Here is an 18593-nt window from a genome sequence, read left to right on the forward strand (position 1 = left end):
GGTTAGTTTTTCCTTACCCCAGCAGGATCCATCAGTTACTTTTTTTTGGATCATGACAGTTTGTTCCATAACTGTGCTTGTATTATATTTCTTGTGGTGCTTAGCTTTTCGATGCCAGGGTAGCTTACAGTTTGACCTGGGTCCATCCAAGTCCCTCATTGGGACCCTCCTTTTGGAGGTATCAGCAAGTAACCACAACTGAGGCCTAAGTAAATATGATGGGTGCCCCAGGAGTAAATATTATTCAAAGTCTATTAACTCTCATGTTACAAAGCATAGCATCAACTGTCTTTCTGTGTCTATACAGAAAGGAAGGACATTGCTAAACCATGCAAAGGACATAAAGAGAAAATCAGTATAGGATTAGGAGTGCCTGGTGGAATTGGGTGTGTCCCAGAAGCACTGTGGTGGGAGTAACTCAATAAACCTAAGCTCACTGTGGGAGGAGCAAGGACAAACCAGTGTTATCCACACCCCCCTCTGGTGTTTTTTTTTGACATGTTTTGAATTAGAAAATTTCACACAGATGATTAAAAACACCTTTATTCGTCATAATTGAACCAATTACTATATTGTATTATGGTTGTAATTATAGAGAAATCTATTATTTATGCTTGCAGGCATCAGCTAGTTGTGATGGATCTGTTCGAGTGTGGCAAACTTTAGATCAGGTAAACTCATCGATTTGAATGTAAAACCTTTTGATCATTGCTGTCCTATTTTGGGTGTTACATATTGTATTAGTGGTCCTAATTAATATAGTTCTATCTAATTTGCTTATTTTGAGTAATGTTAACTCTTTTTTTTTTTTTTTTTGCTTTTTGGGTCACACTTGGCAATGCACTGGGGTTACTCCTGGCTCTGCACTCAGGAATCACCCCTGGTGGTACTCAGGGGGCCATATGGGATGCTGGGAATCGAACCCGGGTTGGCTGTGTGCAAGGCAAACACCCTACACGCTGTGCTATTGCTCCAGCCCCGAGTAATGTTAATTCTTGTGATCAAATTCCACAATAATCAAATGCAAACTTATTGTACCAAATCATAAGGAAAATGGTATCTATGTTTATTTGTGTTGGGTTTTATACCACACGCCGTGGTGCAGAGCTTACTCTGGCTCTGTGTTCAGGAATCAATTCTGGTGGTACCAGGACCAAAACCCAGGTTGCTGAGTGAAAGACCAGCTCCTTACTCACTGTATTTTCTCTCTGATCCCTATATTTTATTTTTAGGTTTTTGTCAATTATTGTGAAAAATTCAAGCACTTTATATTTACAAACTACCACATTCTTGATCCCTACACGTGAAATTAAAAAATAAAATAAGGCATGAACCATATTTGATTTGGGGAATCACATAAATAATGTATTTCAACCTACATAAAAGTTTTAGAGGGGATGTAAGGAAAGCTCTCTGTATTCTTCCTGAGACTATCATAAATGCGTTGGCATAATTCTAGGTGATATGACTAATGCGAGAATATTTCCTGCAGCTAATACCTCCATAGCCAACCCTTTCATTCTTATGCTAAATAGGTTTGACTTTGACTCTTGAACATTTTATAATAAATCTGTTAAGTTCATTTTCATAGAAACTTAAGCATTCAATATATTGGATTTTAGTTGTGTATAATTCATTTTTCAGCTAGAGTATTTTTTTGCTGATTTTAAAAAGGAATATTCTTAATTAACTAATACCTGTGCTCTTTTTTTTTTAACCTTTGAAAGACAGTAACAGGTACATCAAATATTATATTTAGATCAAAGTGAACTAAACTGCTTTTTTTGAGCTTGACATTATTTTGACATATTAGTATTATGTGTAGTCAGTTCTGTATCTGTTTGGAGAGAATTTTCTTTCTTTTTTATGGATTTTTTTTTAATTGAATCACTGTGAAATAGTTATAAGCTTTCATGTTTGGGTTATAATCACACAATGATCAAACACCCATTCCTCTACCAGTGCACATTCCCCACCACCAATATCCCGGATATATCCTCCTCTTTCCCACCCTCCCCCTGCCTCCATGACAGACAATATTCCCCATACTCTCTCTCTGCTTTTGGGCATTAGGGCTTGCAACCACAGATACTGAGAGGTCATCATGTTTGGTCCATTATCTTCTTTCGGCACACATCTCCCATCCCAACTGATTCCTCCAGCCATCATTTTCTTAGTGATCCCTTCTCTATTCCGTCTGCCTTCTCCCCTCCACTCATGAAGCAGGCTTCTAGCTATTGGGCAATCTTCCTGGCCCTTAGTATCTACTGTCCTTGGGTGTCAGCCTCATGTGATGTTATCCTATACTCCACAAATGAGTGCAGTCCTTCTATGTCTGTCTTGGGGAGAATTTTCATGAAGAAAAATAAAATTTCTTTCTTTCTTTTTTTTTTAATCAGACATGTGCTATTAGTTGGCCATTGCTACAAAAATGCAATGATGTGGTAAATGCAAAATCAATCTGTAGACTTGCTTGGCAGCCAAAAAGTGGGAAGGTAAGTGAATCTTACTTTTCAACTTCTGTTCTCATTATTTTTTACCAGTTTTTTTTTTTTTTTTTTTTGCTTCTTGGGTCACACCCGGTGATGCTCAGGGGTTACTCCTGGCTTTGCACTAAGAAATCACTCCTGGCGGTGCTCAGGGGACCATATGGGATGCTGGGAATCAAACCTGGGTCGTCCGCGTGCAAGGCAAACGCCCTACCCCCTGTGCTATTGATCCAGCCCCTCCTTATCAACTTTTAACATTAGAGCAGTTCTCCAAATTGTAACTATTTTATTTGGATTGAAAATTTTAGAATCTTTTTTTTTTAATTTTAGAATTTTTTGCAAACTAATTAACAGAAATATTTTAGGAAACATTTCAACTTTTTAAAGAAAAAGAATTTTTGAAAGTACTTTTCTCTTTAATTTTTTATTTTTCTTTGACTTCACTTATGGTACAACTTTGGAGTAGTCTCTAATGGTTTGCAACATTTTGGAGGTATTAGTTTACACAGAAAACAAATGAGAGGTTTGAAAGGACAATGGATAATGGTCATTATTTGCAAATGAAATTTTTATATTTAGGAGATCAATGGGGTTGTACAAGAAAATATATCCTACAAACATATTCATATATATGCACCACAGGGTATATGTAAATAAAATGTTGTACCAAAATATTGTTTTCCAATACCGAATTGACAGACCCATCTGTTCCCTTTAAATAGCAAAAGAATGGAAATTCTTTTTTCTTTCTTTTTTCTTTTTTTCTTTTTAAGTCACACCCAGCGATGCTCAGGGGTTACTCCTGGCTTTGCACTCAGGAATTACTCCTGGTGGTGCTTGAGGGACCATATGGGATGCCGGGGATTGAACCTGGATCGGCCACATGCAAGGCAAACGCCCTACCTGCTGTGCTATTGCTCCGGCCCCTGGAAATTCTTTTTGAATATTCATTAATCACTGTATCACTGTGCTATACTTGAGCGGGCACCAGTAACGTCTCTATTCCTCCCAGCCCTGAGATTTTAGCAGCCTCTCCTTACTCGTCTTTCCCAACGATTGGAGGTTCTTTCAGGGTCAGGGAAATGAGACCTATTGTTACTGTTTTGGCATATTGAATACGCCATGTTTAGCTTGCTCAGCTCTCCGAGGATGTGTGTGTGTGTGTGTGTGTGTGTGTGTGTGTGTGTGTGTATATACGTGTGTGTATATATATTCATTAATAGGGACTAGATAAAGAAATGGTGATATTCCTGAAGTGTAATATCTAAAATATTTAGAATGAGCTATAATTCTTTACATGGAATGATCTTCAGATGCAGTTAAGTATAAAGCCAGATTGTAGAATAGTCTGTGTATATATATAGAAAAGGCTGTGAATTATGTGTGCTGTCTATATTTGTGTATATTGTATATATGCATTCTTGCATGTTTGTGTAGTCTGTGTTTATATTTGCTTTGGTAAGTATCAATATGATGCAGGGAGATTTTGTTTTCTATTTATACTGTTTTGTGTCATGTGAACTTTTAAAAATATACATCTGGAAACCAGAGAAATAGTAAAATGGGTAGGGTGCTTGCCGTATACATAGTTGATCCAGATTTGGTCCCCTGACCCCCTCCAGGAATCAGGAGATTTCTGAGCATAGAGCCAGGAGTAAGCCCTGAGCACCATCAGGTGTGCCTCAAATACAAAACAAAAAAATGAAAGTATACATTCTAGCATGAAACCACCGTAAATAGTATTATAGATAACAGTATCCCAGTAAATATTAAAACAAGAGAACGTTAATAAGTAATAAAGGTATACATTCTATATGAAAGGAATTAGGAAATGTAATAGGGCTTTTCCCCTTAGGAAACCTAAATAATTTAAAATGAATAAAAATAGCACAGTATTGCTATTTGCAACATTTCCCATTGAAAAAAAGAATAGAATATGCAAGCTTAATTTTTTTTCTGTAATTGATTTGGAAGACTATGTAAGGATATTAACTTCCTTTTTAAAAGGTACTTAAATTTTGCTTTATGGAAGAGAGATGGCAATTTTTATCAGAGTGACTGAAAGGTAGTACCTGTAGACATACATTCTTATTTTGGAGGAGTAGGGGACTACATTGCGTGGTTCTCAGGGCTTACTCTTGGCTCTGTGCTTTAGGGATTATTTCTGGTGGTGTTTGGAGGACCATATATGGTGCCAGGGATTGCACTGGGGTTGATCATGTGCAAAGCAAGCACTTCACCCCATATGCCACCTCTTTGACCCCTGTATTCTTGCTTGTAATAGCAAACGATTGAAAGCATCTCAGATATATTGGATTTCTTTTCTGTCAACAAATGGGATGGATATTTAGATAGAAGAGCTTACATTCTTTAAGAAGTGGTATTGGGTCTGGAATGATAGTGCATTGGGTAGGGTGCCTTCCTTGCACATGGCTGACCTGTGTTAAATCTCCTGCATTCTATATATTCCCTCCGAGAACCACCAGGAGTGATTTCTAAGCAAAGAGCCGGGAGTAATCCCTGAGCATCACCAGATGTATCTCAAAAACAAAAATCAAACCAAAATAAAAGCATTAAAACTACTAATTGGGGCCATAGAGATAACTTAAGGGTCTGTTTGCATGGGGTGACCCCTGAATACCCAGCTTATAGTGGCCCCCGAGAATTGCTGTATAGGAACCACCCAAAAAACAATAAGTACTAGTACTTACAAGTTTTTTTAAGTTTTGTAAGCTTACTTGGATGAATTTTCTGTTTTTTATTTCTTTAATTTAGCATAAAGATTTAATTCTTAATCTTTGCTATTAGTTACTTGCAGTTCCTGTGGAAAAATCTGTTAAGCTGTATAGAAGAGAAACTTGGAGTAATCAATTTGATCTTTCAGATAATTTTATTTCTCAGGTAAGTTTTATGACACTTCAATAAGCTAAGAGGAATAATTAATGTAAGCTCTGCCTATATAAACTTGCAATTAAATATTATTGGAAATAGGAACTTTCTTTTTTACTGATTTCCTTTTTTTAAAATTTAATTTTTATTTTAAGTTTAAACACTATGTTTTGCAAAGTTGTTCATAATACAGTTGTTTTGGGTATTCAATTTCTAACACCAGTCCTATCACCAGTGTGATCTTTCCCCGCCATTGTCCTCATTGTCCCCAGTTTCCCCCACCTCCTCATGCCTGTCCCTTAGCAGGCACAAAATAATTTATTTTATGTTGCTTGTTAGTACAAAATAGCTAATAGAATTATTGAAAAGTATTTTAGTAAAAGAATATTTGTGAAAATTGTTATATCTCAGAGTGGGATCTTTAAAGTCATTGCCTGAGAGTTTACTGAGCTGTTTGTTGGTAGTTGAGCCTTCTGTGTTATTGTTTTTGTTTATTGAGCTAAGTTGGCTTCTATGCCTCTTTGCCATCGTATTTGGTGTGCTCCTACTGGGATGTCAGGATTGTGGAATTGGGAGGTGTCATGCAATGGACTATGTTGCCATGTACTAAAAAAGCTCCAGGATTTGTAAAATTGGGACGATCACCAGAGTTTTGGGACTGAAAACCAGTGTACCAAGTTTCACCAGCGTGGGATCTGCAGAGATGAGTGGTGAAGCAGTGAAGTTGAGCTGTTTGCATGATGGAACTGTGGGGTGTGGGTGTGGCAGCTGGGTCTTCAGCAGAGCAAGGAGTGAGCTAGTTGTCCTCCTCCTGAGGGTCCTGGAAAAGGGAAGAAATCTATATAATTTCTTTATATAAACTATATAACCTTTTCTTGCTTTGTCAATAATGGGACAGTACTGGTCTGTGGTTTGTCCTAGCTGATCTTTTCTTCTTCGTGAAACTGGACAAAAAATAAGATCTTTTAATTTAAGAGAATGAAAATTTAACCCTAGCAATTTCACAAGAAGAAAAGATCAGCTAGCGATAGCATAGCCAGTAGGGCGTTTGCTTTGCATGCAGCGGCAACCTGGGTTTGATTGCTCTGCCCCTCTGGGAGAGCCCGGTAAGCTACCGAGAGTATCTTGCCTGCACAGCAGAGCCTGGCAAGCTACCCGTGGCATATTCAGTATGCCAAAAACAGTGCCTGCTTGAGCAAATCGATAAGCAACGTGATGACAGTAATATAGTGATACAGAAGATATTTTAAAACACACTATTCCTAGATTATCAGTAATTAGCCTTTGTTGTTTTGGGTTCACTGTGACTTTTGTTGTAGGCTTTGGAACTTCAGAACAGATTAAAAGTTGATTGTCTGTATCCATTTTCTGCCTCTCTTTCACAGACACCCACTTTGCGGTTGAGACAGGCCTGATCAGTCTCAGTGTTTTATTTCACTCACTTATAAGTTCTTTTTATCTTTTTGTTTTGGGGCCACACCCAGCAATGCTCAGGAGTAACTCCGGGCTCTACACTCAGGAATGACTCCTGGTGGTGGTTGGTGGGGGGCAGGGAGTGACATATGGGATGCCAGGGATGAAATCTTTCAGTTGGCTGCATACAAGGCCAACACCCTGCCCACTGTACTATTACCTCTGCCCCTACTTCTTTTCATCTTCATGGTAACTGTTAAGGAGTAATCATGTGTTGTTTCTTCATAGGCATTTCCCCATTCTGAGGAAATTGTCCGCACATTCTTGCTTGTACTTTGCTCTTTACCACTTTGGAGGAGCCTGTGTGTTCTGTTGAGCACATATCTTTACCTACCTTTTTTCCTTATCTCCCTTTGTTTCCTGGATAAATGTGTTTCACTTAAAAAATAGTGCTGTTATAATTTTACCATGATAAATAATAGGTACTAGTAATGGATATTATTGGAAGTTAAAAAGTAACTGTGCTTTGTTTTGTCTTTCGTGGTATCAGATCTAATTGTAACATATAGAATAAGGTTATAAAAACGTAAACTTTGAGACTAAAGAAGTGTATGGTTTCAGTTATGCAAAATTATTATATTATAGTTTTTTTCCCCCTAGGCCCTGAATATAGTTACCTGGTCTCCTTGTGGGAAATATTTAGCTGCCGGGAGTATTAATGGTTTAATTATAGTTTGGAATGTGGAAACCAGAGATTGCTTGGAAAGGTATGATTCAGTATATCTTGTTTCTTTTTTGATTATTTCTATCAGATTTTTTTTTATGGAGCATTTAAAATTAGCAACTGTTACATTGTCAAAATGTAAACTAAAGCACATAGTTTGTCAAAACTAACATATTCTAAGACATATTCTGACATATACATAGTTTATATTTTCCTTGATAGTTTTTTAAGAACTCATTCTTTAAATTTTTAGGGTAAAACATGAGAAAGGTTATGCAATTTGTGGTCTGGCTTGGCATCCTACTTGTGATCAGATAGCTTATACAGATGCAGAAGGAAATTTAGGACTCTTGGAGAATGTTTGTGACTTCAGTGGAAAAACAGCAAACAGTGAGGTAATGAGTAATACATTTTTTTCAAAGTCTTTCTGTGACCAAGTGGATTTGGAAGTCCACTGCATTATTTTCTTGAAAGTTATAATTCATGTTACTGTATTAGATGCTCACTAATGATCTGTAATAGTGTTTCCCTGAATTTATAGATAAGTGTATGTATACATACGAATATATATATAATGATTACATTTTGTGTAATTGAAATCATCCAAATAACTAATATTTTCGCATTAATTTGTTCAAGGTATCTAACAGAGTAGAAAAGGATTACAATGACCTTTTTGATGGAGATGATTCAAGTAATGCTGGTGATTTTCTTAATGACAATACAATCAAGACCCCCTCTTTTTCAAAAGGGATTATAAATGATGAGGATGACGATGACCTCATGAAGACGTCAGGACGTCTTAGACAACGAAGTCACATATTAGAAGATGATGAAAACTCAGTTGGTATGCATTAACTTTTTGATTGTGATAATCCACCCTGTTGATTAATGTTTTTTAATTTTTATGGACGCTATTAAAGTTACTGAATTTATAAAATGTAGCTAAATCAGTATGTAGTAGGAAATTTATAGCTTTAAATACTTATGTTAAAAAGGTATCAGAGGGGCCGGAGCGATAGCACAGCGGGTAGGGCGTTTGCCTTGCATGCGGCCGACCCGGGTTCGATCCCCGGCATCCCATATGGTCCCCCAAGCACCGCCAGGAGTAATTCCTGAGTGCAGAGCCAGGAGTAACCCCTGAGCATCGCTGGGTGTGACCCAAAAAGCAAAAAAAAAAACAAGAACCAAGTGACTAATAGCAATAATAAGGCGGCATCAACATTGAGCCTGTAATACTATCCAGTTTACTGACACCTGGCCACCTATGATTGTTGAGCACTTGAAATGTGATTAATTCAAATTAAAATGTGATACAAGTATAAAATGCAACTATATTTTGATGATATTATAAGAATGTCTGTCTTTTTTATATTCAGTGCTTGTTGAAATGATTAGACTTTAATCACATCATTAAAATTACCCATTTTTACTTTTGAAAATCAGAATTTTAATTGCAAATACACTTCATATTATGTTTTTGTAAAACAGCATTACTTTTTTGAAGGTAGTAGAATTACACATAGCTTTGTGCCTGTAAATTTAGCGTAGATGAAATGGACAAATTGGGTGTTTTTTTTTTTATTTTGGCAAGGATGGGGTGGGAAATTGTTGACATCGGGTGGTGTTCAGGAACTACTGTTTTCTTTTTTTTTTTTTTTTTTTGGGGTCACACCTGGCGATGCACAGGGGTTACTCCTGGCTCTTCACTCAGGAATTACCCCTGGCGGTGCTCAGGGGACCATATGGGATGCTGGGATTAGAACCCTGGTTGGCTGCGTGCAAGGCAAACGCCCTACCCGCTGTGCTATTGCTCCAGCCCCAGGAACTACTGTTTTCTTTATGCTCAGGCTTGTTCCTGATGGTGTTCAAAGAGCTATATGGAGCCAGGGATTGAACCTGGACCTCCTGCCTGCAAAGCATGAGTTAACCCATTATGGAATTCCTCTGGCCCCACAAATTCTATGATAGGTATGAGGACTGGAGCGATAGCACAGCAGGGAGGGCAATTGCCTTGCATGCGGCTGACCCGGGTTCTATTCCCAGCATCCCATATGGTCCCCTGAGCACTACTAGGGATAATTCCTGTGCATTGCCGGTGTGACCCAAAAAGCCAAAAAAAAAAAAAAACAACAACAATTCTATGATAGGTACAAGCTATTAGGCTATCTCAAGGAGTAACAGGTAATCTGAGTAGTTACAAAGGTGAAGTTCTCACTTCAAGTAAAGTGCTAGAACTGACATGTTGAAATAACACCTTTGAATATTAACAATTAAAGTGTCAATATATGGTTATAAACATATGCTGCCTATAGATAATTAAAGAGTTTATACAACATTAGTCTTAAATGCTTTTGTCTCAGAAGCTCTTTTATGCATAAAATTTGAAGAATCCGTAACAGTATTTATTTATGGAGTTACTGCTGTTTACCATGTTGTAAGTCAGAGATTTAAAAAAATAACTACTTCAGGGTAACAACACTTATGTGTAAACATAACTCTGGGGAGTGGGGGGAATGGAGGAAGGCATACTTGACTGCATTCAGGGGTTACTACTGGCTGTGCCCTCAGAAATCACCTTTTTTTCCTCCTCTCTACTTATTTGAATTTTTTATTAGTGAATCACCGTGAAGTAGTTACAGACTTACAAACTTTTGTGCTTGCATTTCAGTCATACAGTGGTCGAGTGCCCATCCTCCACCAGTGCTCATTTTCCACCACCAATTGATTGGGGGACCATATGGGATACTAGGGATCAAACCCTGAGTCAGCTTTGTGCAAGACAAGCAACATACCTATTTTATCTCTCCAACTCAAACATAACATTTTTTATGGAAGCAAATTTAATAAGAAAAGTAGCATTATTTAACCTTTTTCCACAAGTATCTAATATCTGACTTGTAATTTCTTCTTCTACTCCTGAACTCTTTTTTTTTTTAAATAAATTTATATAGTGAAACACTGTGAGAACAGTTACAAAGCTTTCGGGTTTAAGTCTCAGTCACACAATGATGAAACACTTGTCCCTTCACCAGTGCACATTTCCACCACCAAAAACCCCCAGTATCTCTCCCATCCCACACACTACCAGTGTGGCAGATGATTTCCACATTACTCTCTCTCTACTTTTTTTGTTTTGTTTTGTTTTGTTTGTTTGTTTGTTTTTGGGTCACACCTTGCTATGCACAGGGGTTACTCCTGGCTCATGCACTCAGGAATCACTCCTGGCGGTGCTCAGGGGACCTATGGGATGCTGGGAATCAAACCCAAGTCGGACCTCATGCAAGGCAAATGCCCTACCTGTTGTACTATTGCTCCAGCCCCACTCTCTCTCTACTTTGATTACATTCAATATTTCGACACCAGACCCACCATTATTATTTGGGATTTTCCCCCAACACTCAGACTTGCCAAAAAGGCAACATTAGACAATTTGTTTTCTATTGCTGATTATGAATAGCATCTGATGTCATGCAGCCGCTATTACAGTCACGCAGTTTTGAAATTCAGCCCACCCAGGTTTGATTCCTTCCTCCCTCTGGGAGAGCCCAGCAAACTACTGAAAGTATCCTGCCTGCATGGCAGAGCCTGACAAGCTCCCTGTAGTGTATTCGATATGCCAAAAACAGTAACAACAAGTCTCACAATGGAGACGTTACTGGTGCCCGCTCGAGTAAATCGATGAGCAACGGGATCACAGTGACAGTGACATTTTAATAATTGCATCTGTAGGGTTTTCTGCCAAAAGCCGCTGGGTTCTGAGATTCGTTCGTTTGTCTCAGGGATCATGGCCATTAAGCAGCTTAATCAGTAGCCAGAGCTACTGGGCGGCTGCTGGGGGTCTCACTGGGGCGGGGAGGACAAGAGCTGGCTCCACCTCCATCCCGTGAGGGCCCATGTGTCATCACTGCTGGCTCATATATTGACACATATCATTTCTGCTGGAAATGTTGAAAATTCAGCCTTATCCCAATATGTTGCTTGAAAAGGGAGAAACATTTTAATAGCTTTTCAGATGAATATTCTTTAATGTACTTTTAATACTACATGAAAACTAAACACATGATAACTTTTTTTGGGGGGAGGGTCACACCCGGCGATGCACAGGGGTCACTCCTGGCTCATGCACTCAGGAATTACCCTTGGTGGTCTTCAGGGGACCATATGGGATGCTGGGATTTGAACCCGGGTCAGCTGCGTGCAAGGCAAATGCCCTACCCGCTGTGCTATCACTCCAGCCCCATGATAACTTCTTAAAAATGTTGGCAAATATGGAATACAAAAACTTACTTTTCAACTCTATTTCATTAAAATTCATTAGTGTAACTTTAAAACAGTTTTCTGTTAGATTTTGTAACATGCACTGGTAATTTGGAAAATAATGGTTCATTAAATTTGCAGACATAATATTGATACATTATTAAAAATTTGTTTTCTTAGTATTGGTAGCATAACCAGTTCTCATCAACTTTTATCATTAGCAAAACATATTTTTTTCTATTATACTTAAGTTTAACTAGAAGGTATAGTTTCTTCCAGAGTTTGGCAGTTTACACAAATATAGTCTTATCATGTAGTGATTTCATACAAAATAGTGTTGTAAATGAAACTGACTGGTCTAGATCATTCACATTTTTGCAGTTATTATGGAATCTTCCCAAAGGAACATCTTTCCCCTTTGTTTTCTGCTTAATTGTTCTTATATGTAAGTAGCTTTTTGTTTCAGTATGTTCAGACTAGTGAAGTAACAGTCAGGTATGTAGCCAAGGGTTACTTCAGTGTCCAAAAGATGAACCAAACCTCCCATGATCTGTTCCTTAAAAAACTAGAAATTATAGTCATCTGGAGACATTTCAGAAATGGCTATAATTCTGTTTCTGAAAACTATTAGCTAGTTTTTTTTTTTAAACATCCACAATGAAGGTAAAGTAATTAAAAGTAGACAATTGTGAATAAAAATGTTTCTATCTCAGAGATCATATATGTAGTTAGTGGTAGAATACTTGCCTTGCATGTTTGAGGTTCCAGGTTAAATCCCCGACCTTCCCTCCCCTCCCCCAAATGCATACAGTTTCTATCTCTGTTATAGTGAGTGACTAACTCTCCTATCCATAAAAGGGAGGGTTACTACTTCAGCACATTCTGTCAGTTATTTTTCTTAAATGACAGCCTCACTTGCATTTTTTTTTTTTTTTTAGCTTTTTGGGTCACACCTGGCGATGCACAGGGGCTATTCCTGGCTCTGCACTCAGGAATTACTCCTGGCGGTGCTCAGGGGACCATATGGGATGCTGGGATTTGAACCCGGGTAGGCCGCGTGCAAGGCAAACGCCCTACCCGCTGTGCTATCTCTCCAGCCCCCTCACTTGCATTTTTAAGAAAATTTTTGCCATATAGCTGGTTTATCTTACAATTCAATTGCACAGTTAGGGCTTAGGATTTGTTTTTTGAGATAAGTATCTTTATTATTTTAAGACAAAAAAATTTAATATGTGAAAGGTTTAACTTAATAAAAAATAATTTTTTACTTTAAAAAATTATTAAGGAATCATTCCAGCTTGTGCTCCGGGGATCAAGTGGTACTGGGGGTCGAGCCTGGGCCTCCAATGTACAAATCTCCTTGGCCTTAAAAATATTTTTATTTACTGAGTAATGGTTAATATGCATTGACAGATTGCTAACAAGCTAAGGCATCAGCAGTTTTACACTGTTGTATTTGCATCATCACTGCAAATGTTAACCCAGTGAAAGGACGAATGTCATGAATAGAAAAGGTGATTTTGAATTTGTAACATTTTACCTTTTTCTTTAGATCACTGGTATTTTGAGTCTCTAATTATAATCTTTTATATTCTAGATCTTACAATGCTAAAAACAGGTTCAAAACTCAGAGGAGAGGAAGAAGATGATCAGGCAGCTACCATTCACAGTCTACCACTTGTAACATCTCAAAGGCCATTTTATGATGGGCCTATGCCAACTCCTCGGCAAAAACCGTTTCAGTCAGGTTCTACACCCTTGCATCTCACTCACAGATTCATGGTAAGCTTGAACTTTTAAATGTTTTTATCTCACATTTAAGCATCTTAACTTTTTAGAGTTAATTTTGCTTGGTAAAAAATATTTTTTAAAACCTTCATTAACCTGGAACACTTTTTAGAGTTAATTTTGCTTGGTAAAAATATTTTTTAAAACCTTCATTAACCTGGAACACTTTGGTTGATTTAAATTTTGTGAATGATCAGTTCTGTGATTAACTCAGTTTTAATCTTTTTTCAGCCTTGTTAATAAAAATTAAAGTTCTTGGGCTGAAGCGATAGCACAGTGGGTAAGGCGTTTGCCTTGCATGCGGCCAACTCAGATTCGATTCCAGCATCCCATAGGGTCCCCTGAGCACCACCAGGGGTAATTCCTGAGTGCAGAGCCAGAAGTGACCCCTGTGCATCGCTGGATGTGACCCAAAAAAAGAAAAAAAAATTCTGCTTTGTAAAATGGCATAATGAGCAAATGACTGTTGATTTTTAATACCTCTATGTTTCCAAAGCTCATTTTCTACATTAGTTTTATCTAAGTGATTACACTAGTAAGAGGTGTTTTGTTGGAGTTTTTTTATTTGTTGTTTGTTTTTGGTCTTTTTGGGTTATATCTGGCTATGTTCAGGGCTTACTCCTGGCTCTGCACTCAGTAATTACTCTTCTTGGTACGTGAGGGGGCTATCTGGGATGCTGGGAATTGAACCTGTGTCAGCAGCTCTACCCACTGTACTTTAGCTCCAGCCCCCTTGTTTTTAAAAGACAACTCATATTAGAAGGAGATAAATCTTTGAAGAAAATCTGTCACCATTCCTTGTTTGGTCCCACTTGAGTGTAGATTCCACAAGACAGAAATAATTTTATTCATATTTTTATTGTGGTATTTGTGATATAGTATTTATAATACTACTAAATTAGATTTTTATATGATAGTATAATAATATTTTTATTGTGGTATAGTATTTATAGTAATACTAAATCATCATTTTTTAGTTGTGTGTGTATGTGTGTGTGTGTATGTGTGTGCACATGCACCAGGGATCAAACGCAGGACCTTTACATGCCAAGCATATGTTCTACCACTAAGCTGTATCCCTGACCCCAAGATCTTTGTTTTTTTTTTTTTTTTACTGAAGCACTGAAAAAAAATACGGCATAAATTAAATAAATTTTTTTCTGAATTACTGAACCACTAACTTTTTGTCTTAAGTGTAAGAGTGAAAACAGTTTTAATATCTGTTTGTTGTTTTATTTCCACTGAGTTTTTAACTTTTTATGAAGTATAGGTCTTGCATGAACTTGTCCATAAATACTAGAAATGACTTTTATATAAATAAAACCTTGCTGTTGCTTAACACATTTTAATAAAACCTTGCAGTTAACAAATTTTTATTGTCAACTCTTATATTTGTGATAGAAGAAAGGAAACAAAGGCTTATTGTGTACGGCAATAGAAGATAAATTTTCTAAAATGGTATTATTTGTGTTGCCTTATAATGTATATATTACTAAAACAGTTTAGTTCATTATAACAAATAGTGTTAAATACATTTGCAGGTAAATATATTTTTTAAATGCTTCTTTTTGGGGAGACTGTGCTCAGGGCTTACTTTTGTCTCTGTACTCAAGTGTAAAAAACTAAGGCACACCGAAGGGCGGGTGCACTTGCCGGCTCTCAAGGCGGCTCTCTCACCGCCCACTTTCGGTGCTCTGGAACCTCTGTGTGTGGGCTGGATCGGGACTGCTGTTGGCGAAGGACAGGCGAAGGAACAACGAGCACCAAGCTGGTTGCTGATTAGTTACCGTTTATTCAATCTTCCATCTTTCTCATCTCCCGCACTCCCAGTCTTCTCTCTGGATCTACCGCAGCCTGGATTCTCCTTCACTAGTCTCTCCCCCTACTTGTCTCTCCCACCTTGCCCTCTAGGCTACACACAGCCAAATCAACATAAGAAAGCCCTTCCTGAGGGCAGCCAGTTTCAAAGGGAACACTACCTAAGGGCATTCCAAAGCCCTTCCTGACTTTTAAGGTGTTTTTCTCCTTTCCTTAGTCCAAACACTTATTAACATCTTAATACTAGTTATTTTTGGATGGACATAGCAAGAGATACATTGAGGCTTGCAAGGCAGCTCTCCTGGCAACATCTTGCGACAGACCCAGACTACAGCACTCAGGCCAGATTAATCATTCTTAACCCTAGCAGGGTCTAAATCTAGTTATTACTGTTTGGATTATGACAGCATTTGTCCTTGATAAAGCTCTTAACTTATAGTTAAGAATTATGCACTTTGGCCAGGCCCATCTTGATGCCAGGGTAGCACACAACTCACTGCTTGCCCTCGGTCCGTCTAGTCCCTTGGCAGAACCCTGATTTTGGGGTTGCTAGGAAGTAAGGGCAGCTGAGGTTTAGGTTGAGAGAACAGATGCCCAGGAGGAAAATATCTTGTAGAGTCAAATGACTCCCAGTTTACAAAGCATAGCATTTGTTAAGTCTTCCTGTGTCCATACAAAAGAACATGGCTCTGAATAAACTATGCAAAGGACTCAAGGAGAAGAGGAAAAACAGTATTTGCAAGTCAACAGAACACAAAGTTACAAATAAACACAGAGGAATGGGAGCACTGTGGTGGGAGTAACCCAATAAACCAAAACTACCTGAGGCTATGTTATCCTACACTCAAGGATCATTCTTGATGAGATTTGTGGGACCATATGGGGTGCTGGCAATTTAACCTAGGTTAGCCACATGCAAGGCAAATGCCCTATACTGTACTATTGCTTTGACTGCCTTAAATGTTTCTTGAGCAGCTCAATGATTTGGTTGTTCAAAGGTCAGTTTTAAAAACAGTAATTAAAATTATTAAATAAAATACTCCACTAACAAATAAGTATATGTGTTTTCTCATGAAAAAACAATAAATAGTAGTGGTAGCTGAAGTTACTATTACCAGAAATTATTTAGAGATAAGGTAGCTCAATGGCTTCTAAAACTTAAACTTGGATACAGATTGAACTATACTTGTTAATTTTTTTACTTGATCTAGCCTACTGATTCTCAGAGATTCACTTCTTTTCTCAGACTGATATTTACTCTTTGTAGGTATGGAACTCTATTGGAATAATTCGCTGCTATAATGATGAACAAGACAATGCAATAGATGTGGAGTTCCATGATACTTCCATACATCATTCAACTCACTTATCAAACACTATGAATTATACAGTAGCAGATCTTTCTCATGAAGCTATTTTGTTTGGCTGTGAAAGTACTGATGAACAAGCAAGGTAATTTCAAATATTAGGAACTTTGTGTATTAGAATTGTTGAAAATAAATATGAAACATTAATACAATAAATTTTCATATTTTATAACACAAAATTTCAGAGTTTAATACAAATTCACCTATTAGACCTCAAAATATACTTTGATTTTTCTTAATTGTTCCATTACTCTTTATATATGTCAAATGACATAATTAGAGAAATAAGATTAAAAGTATTTTTTAGTATTACGGTAAAAGATTGATTTAAAAACTGCTTGATCTTGGGGCTGGAGCAATAGCACAGCGGGTAGGCATTTGCCTTGCACGCGGCCTATCCGGGTTTGATTCCCAGCATCCCATATGGTCCCCTGAGCACTGCCAGGGGTAATTCCTGAGTGTAGAGCCAGGAGTAACCACTGTGCATCGCCGGGTGTGATCCAAAAAGCCAAAAAAAAAAAAAAAAGATTGCTTGGTCTTGGGATGTGGTTCACAGTAGTATCTTTGCTTGCATGTGTGAACCCTCGGTTTGATTTCTGAACTGTTCTTTAAAAATGAGAAGGCATAAAAAAGTACAGAATTTTTTGGGGCGAAAGGGGTTTTGGTTCACACAAGGCTTAGCACACAAGGCTGTGCTAAGAGCTTACTCCTGACTCTGTGCTTAAGGGATCACTCCCAGGAGGCTCAGGAGACCACGTAGGTCCTAGGAATCTGGGTCTGCTTCTTGCAAGGCAAGTGTCCTACTTGCCATACAATCTCTCCATCCTCCAAAAAAAGTACTGAGTTCTTCAGAAAATGAAAGTTCTCCCAGAAAAAAATATACTGCTAGATACAACTATTAACACCTTGATATGTATACTTCTAAGGGTTTTGTTTGTTTGTTTGTTTTGTAAAAGTCCCACTCTTGGGGCTGGATCAATAGTACAGCAGGTAGGGCATTTGTCTTGTATGCCACCGACCCAGACTTGATCCCAGCATTCCATAAGGTCCCCCAAGCACTGCGAGGAGTAATTCTGCCAGGAGTACAGAGCCAGGAGTAACTGCTGAGTATTGCCGGGTGTGACCCAAAAAGAAAAAGAAAAAAAAAAGTCCCACTCTTAAAAGTTTACTGAGGTACGATTAAATAAACACAGTTTTTGGTATATAGTTTGATGAGGTTAATGGCCAATTCTTTTTAAACAGGATCCTTTGGTGATGGAGTATTTGTTAAAGTCTGAGGAACACTTTAACATTTATGAGTTTATAACCCATATACACTGGGTTATATTAACTTTTTATCAATTTTATAACTTCATTATAATGTTAAGTACTTAATTATTGAAATAATTAAGTTTCATTGTTGACTCAGTAACTAATTCAGAATATTTTTATAATTAGAACATTCATTTCAATGTTTAATTTGTATTCCAGATCTCTGTTTTCCTAGGTACAGCATTTCTTAATCATTGATGGTTACCTTTTATTTAAAAATTGAGTTTGAACTTACTGTTCAGAAAATCAGGACTACCTCTAATTCCAAAGACTGTGGCATCTGTTTTCTTTCCTTTTTAAAAAATATTTTGGGACACACTTGGCAGTGCTCACAGCTTACTCTTGGTTCTGTGCTTAGGGATCACTCCTGGGAAGTTCTATAAGACCATATGGGGTACAAACCCAGGTTGGCTTCATGCAAAGCAAGTACCCTGCCTGCTGTACTAGCACTTCAGCCCACTGGTGTCTGTTTTAGTAAGTTTAATTATAACAAATGTTTTATGCAAAGAAGTAATTTGAAACATTAAATTGTTA

The 18593-nt window shown here is 37.7% G+C and overlaps 1 protein-coding gene across 1 annotated transcript in view; it reads left to right on the forward strand.

The window, feature by feature from the left end:
* The window catches only part of WDHD1 (WD repeat and HMG-box DNA binding protein 1), a 72207-nt gene that overhangs the window by 18595 nt on the left and 35019 nt on the right, over window positions 1–18593 (forward strand). Inside the window, exons 6-13 of the mRNA XM_004601759.2 lie at window positions 621–671; window positions 2400–2495; window positions 5298–5390; window positions 7452–7558; window positions 7769–7910; window positions 8155–8362; window positions 13373–13557; window positions 16649–16833. Coding sequence (XP_004601816.2) covers window positions 621–671; window positions 2400–2495; window positions 5298–5390; window positions 7452–7558; window positions 7769–7910; window positions 8155–8362; window positions 13373–13557; window positions 16649–16833 — 1067 coding nt within the window. The remainder of the gene's footprint in view (window positions 1–620; window positions 672–2399; window positions 2496–5297; window positions 5391–7451; window positions 7559–7768; window positions 7911–8154; window positions 8363–13372; window positions 13558–16648; window positions 16834–18593) is intronic.

The sequence above is a fragment of the Sorex araneus genome, chromosome 3 (genome assembly GCF_027595985.1).
Source record: "Sorex araneus isolate mSorAra2 chromosome 3, mSorAra2.pri, whole genome shotgun sequence".
NCBI lineage: Eukaryota > Metazoa > Chordata > Mammalia > Eulipotyphla > Soricidae > Sorex > Sorex araneus.